Source organism: Protobothrops mucrosquamatus, unplaced genomic scaffold, assembly GCF_001527695.2.
Source record: "Protobothrops mucrosquamatus isolate PMUCROS unplaced genomic scaffold, P.Mucros_1.0 scaffold2396, whole genome shotgun sequence".
Lineage (NCBI taxonomy): Eukaryota > Metazoa > Chordata > Lepidosauria > Squamata > Viperidae > Protobothrops > Protobothrops mucrosquamatus.
The window spans coordinates 18,072-22,286 of NW_015388470.1; the positions used below are offsets into that span (position 1 = coordinate 18,072).

Genomic DNA, 4,215 nt, shown 5'->3' on the forward strand with positions numbered 1-4,215 from the left:
TTATTTTATTTTATTTTATTTTATTTTATTTTATTTTATTTTATTTTATTTTATTTTATTTTATTATTTTATTTTATTTTATTTTATTTTATTTTATTTTATTTTATTTTATTTTATTTTATTTTATTATTTATTTATTTTATTTTATTTTATTTTATTTTATTATATTTTCAGTATTGCTGAATTCCCTCAGTCTCATACTTTCCTACATGTTATTCATTTCCCATTCCCTCTCCATTGATTTATACCCAATCTGCTTAAACCTGAGTCTTCATCCTTCCTAAGTCATTCTAACATTAATCTATATCAAATCTCCTGATACTTGAAGTTTTCTGTTTCCAGATATTGGCAACCTTCTGGGTCTGTATATTTTGGACTGTCTTTCTGACATGTTGACACTGCTTGATGGTTATACTTGCCACCACTTTGTAAAACATACAAATGTAAACATACATATGTTGTATATAGTAAATAATAATAATAATAATAATAATAATAATAATAATAATAATAATAATAATAATAATAATAATAATAATAATAATAGTAATAGTAATAGTAATAGTAATAGTAATAGTAATAGTAATAGTAATAGTAATAGTAATAGTAATAATGATAAAGTTGGAAGTGACCTTGGAGGTCATGTAGTCCAACCCCCTGCTCAGGCAGGAAACCCTATGCCATTTCAGACAAATGGAGCATTCACAGCTTCTGGTGGCAGGTTGTTCCACTGATTAATTGTTCTAACTGTCAGGAAGTTTCTCTTTAGTTCTAGGTTGCTTCTCTCTTTGGTTAGTTTCCATCCATTGCTTCTTGCCTTGCCTTCAAGTCTTTGCAGAATAGCTTGACTCCCTCTTCTATGTGGCAACCTCTGAGATATTGGAACATTGCTATCATGTCACCCCTCATCCTTCTCTTCATTAAACTAGACATACTCAATTCCAGCAACCGTTCCTTGTATGTTTTAGCCTCCAGTTCTCTTCATTAAACTAGTGTGGCCTTACCAAGGCATTGTAAACTGGTATTAACACTTCACGTGATCTTGATTCTATCCCTCTATTAAAGAAGCCTAGCACTGTGTTGGCTTTTTTGGCAGTTGCAACACACTGCTGGCTCATATTTAAGTGATTGTCCACTAGGACTCCAAGATCTCTCTCATAGTTACTACTATTGAGCAAGGTACCTCCTAAACTATACCTGTGCATTTGGTTTTTCTTGCCTAAATGTAGAACCTTACTTTTATCACCATTGAATTTCATTTTGTTAGATAGTGCCCAATGATGAAGTCTGTCAAGATCCTCCTGTATCTTTAGCCTGTCTTCTGGAGTGTTGGCTATTCCTGCCAGCTTAGTATCGTCTGCAAATTTGATGAGTTCCCCATCTATCCCCTCATTCAAATCATTGATGAAGATGTTGAAGAGCACTTGGCCCAGAACAGAGCCCTGGGGCACCCCACTTCTGACTTCCTTCCATGTGGATGCAGTTCCATTGAGGACTACACACTGAGTACGGCCAGTCCGCCAGCTATGAATCCATCTGGTGATGATGCTGTCTATCTTATCAAGTAGTAGGTTGTGATCTACTTTATCAAATGACTTATTGAAGTCTAAATAAATTATGTCCACAGCATTCCTCTAATTTTGTCACTTGGTCAAAGAATGTGATAAGATTTGTCTGGCATGATCTGTTTTTGACAAACCCATGTTGGCTTTTGGTAATGAGTTTGTTTGCCTCTAGGTGTTCGCTGATTCGTTGTTTGATTATCTTTCCTAGAATCTCCCCAGGTATTGAGGTCAGGCTGATAGGTCTGTAAGTTCCTGGATCCTTCCTTTTTTGAAGATGGGAACTACATCAGCTCTTTTCCAGTCCTCCAGTAGTTCCCCAGTGCTCCAGGATCTTTGAAAGATATAGTTCAGTGGTTCTGAGATCAGTTCTGTTAGAAGTAAGTCTTCATCCTGGTTCATCCAAGCCGGGAATAAATAAGCAAACATGGCAACTGCTTTGGGAAGAAGGTTACAGTTTATTGCAGAAGACAGATGGTCTTGCAAGAAGCAGCAGAGGAGAGGAAAGAGAGTGAGCACATGGGCAGGAGGTCTTTTTATACCCCCCCTCCCAGCCCTGCTTGGGATAGTTTCCTGTTCCTGTGGCATGAACTTTGAAGCTATTTCTGAGTGTTTTTCTAGGCCTTGATATCTGTGGTTTAATCCCATTATCATATCCTGCTTCCCAGGTGATGGGGCTAATGACTCTTAAGAGCTTCTTTTGTCTTGAGATCCCTGGCTCCAAACTTCCTGATGGTTCCACATCTGCATATGTATAAGACTAACTACTGCCCTGGGCAAAGAGATGAGGCCAGGTTNCAAAAAAAAAATGGATATAGATATGTACAATAATCCAGAAGATTTTGAAGGTTAAATTACAATTGAAAGCAGAAAGTTTTCATTTGGGACTAATAGAGAGGCAAGTAGAAAAAAAAGTGATGAAGCTTTCTTTTGTGGGAAGTCAGCCCCCAGAGAAGGAAATATTAAAAGGGCAGGAAATATATTTCCTCAAAGGATCTTAAAGAGGCAGGAAAGCATGCCCAGTTTTTTTAATAGCTCGAAGTCTCCCTTCCCCAAGCAGAAACCAGCTCTATAGAGATGCAGATGTAAATCCAGGGAGCTAGGAGATTAAGAAGACAGAGACCTAAAATCTACATACCCCATCCAAATTCTAAGAGTCATCAGCCCCAGCCCCAGGGAAGCAGGATATGACCTTTGGACATAATAGGATTAACCAATCACCATCAGAATACCAGAAAGGCACACTCAGATTCAGGTCAAAGTTCATGCCACGGGAACAACTCCAAACAAAAGGCTCCAGAGGGTATAAAAACGCACTCCCTACATGTGCTCTCTCTCTCTCTTCTTCCAGAGCCATCTTTCTGTCTGGCTCTCCTCTTCAATAAACTGCAACCTTCTTTCTAAAGCAGTCGCCATGTTGTTTATTCCCAGCTTGGACTGAACAACGATGAAGACTTTTCTTCCAACACTTTTTACATATGATAACTGCAGGGAAAATATTATATGCTCAAAAATGGAACGACTAAACACTATCCACAATGGAGGGATGGATGGTGAGGATGATGAAACCTGCAGAGAAACTTAAACTAACATCTTTGATTAGAAAATACTTGATAGACCTTTTGCATAAAACAGAAAAAAAAACATGCAGAAATGATTTGTCATTTAGTAGAAAAAACATGACTCCTTTTTGTAATCATTAATCATGAGTTAATATTTCAAATGTACTTCTATGTGCTGCAGAAGAAATACCAGCTATGAAATCTCTGCTCTGAGGAACACTTTTATCTCAGCCAATATGTAAATCAAGGCACAATTACCCCTTAAAGGCTGGTTTCCCTTTTCTTGTGACACCCACCAACACAAATTTTGTGCATTTTCCCAAATCCTCTCCTTTCAATTCCCATCCATTCATTACAGAGAGAGCAAAAATGATTCTGTGCCTAAACCTCTTATCCTTGCTTGAATTCCTCAGAGGTAAAGTTTCTTTTCTATTCACAGTTTCATTTCCTGCTCTTATATACAGGTGGTCTTATTGATAACACTTTTCTTTCTAGGTGTCCAATCAGATGTCTCATTGGTGGAGTCTGGAGGAGATGTGAGAAGACCTGGAGGGTCCCTCCGTCTCATCCGCCAAGCCTCTGGATTAAACTTCAGCAGCTATAACATGGCTTGGGTGAGACAGGCTACTGGGAAAGGCCTGGAATGGGTTGCAAGGATAGGTACATCTTCATCTTCAATTGGATACTCAGACAAAATCAAGGAACACTTCACCATCTCCAGGGATGATGTCCTCAGTCAGCTGTATCTTCAAATGAACAGCCTGAAATCAGAGGACACAGCTGTCTATTACTGTTGGGGAACCGGTGCACAGTGAGAAAAAGTGAATCTGAAGCTCATCAAGAACTTTCTCTACTTCTGAGCAACTTACACGTATTTACATTCCTTCCTTTTATTTTATATTTAATTTAATTTAATTTAATTTAATTTAATTTAATTTAATTTAATTTAATTTAATTTAATTTAATTTAATTTAATTTAATTTAATTTAATTATTTTATTTATTTTATTTTATTTTATTTTATTTTATTTTATTTTATTTTATTTTATTTTATTTTATTTTTTTTTTTTTTTTATTTTTTTTTATTTTTTT

At 36.3% G+C, this 4,215-nt stretch overlaps 1 gene segment (V, D, J or C); it reads left to right on the forward strand.

Annotated features, from left to right (window-relative positions):
* Positions 1 to 3,493: 3,493 nt before the first annotated feature.
* LOC107295549 lies at positions 3,494 to 3,939 on the forward strand. The segment is given in 2 exon segments: positions 3,494 to 3,539; positions 3,620 to 3,939. Coding segments are annotated over 2 exon segments (366 nt in total).
* The last annotated feature ends 276 nt before the right edge of the window (positions 3,940 to 4,215 follow it).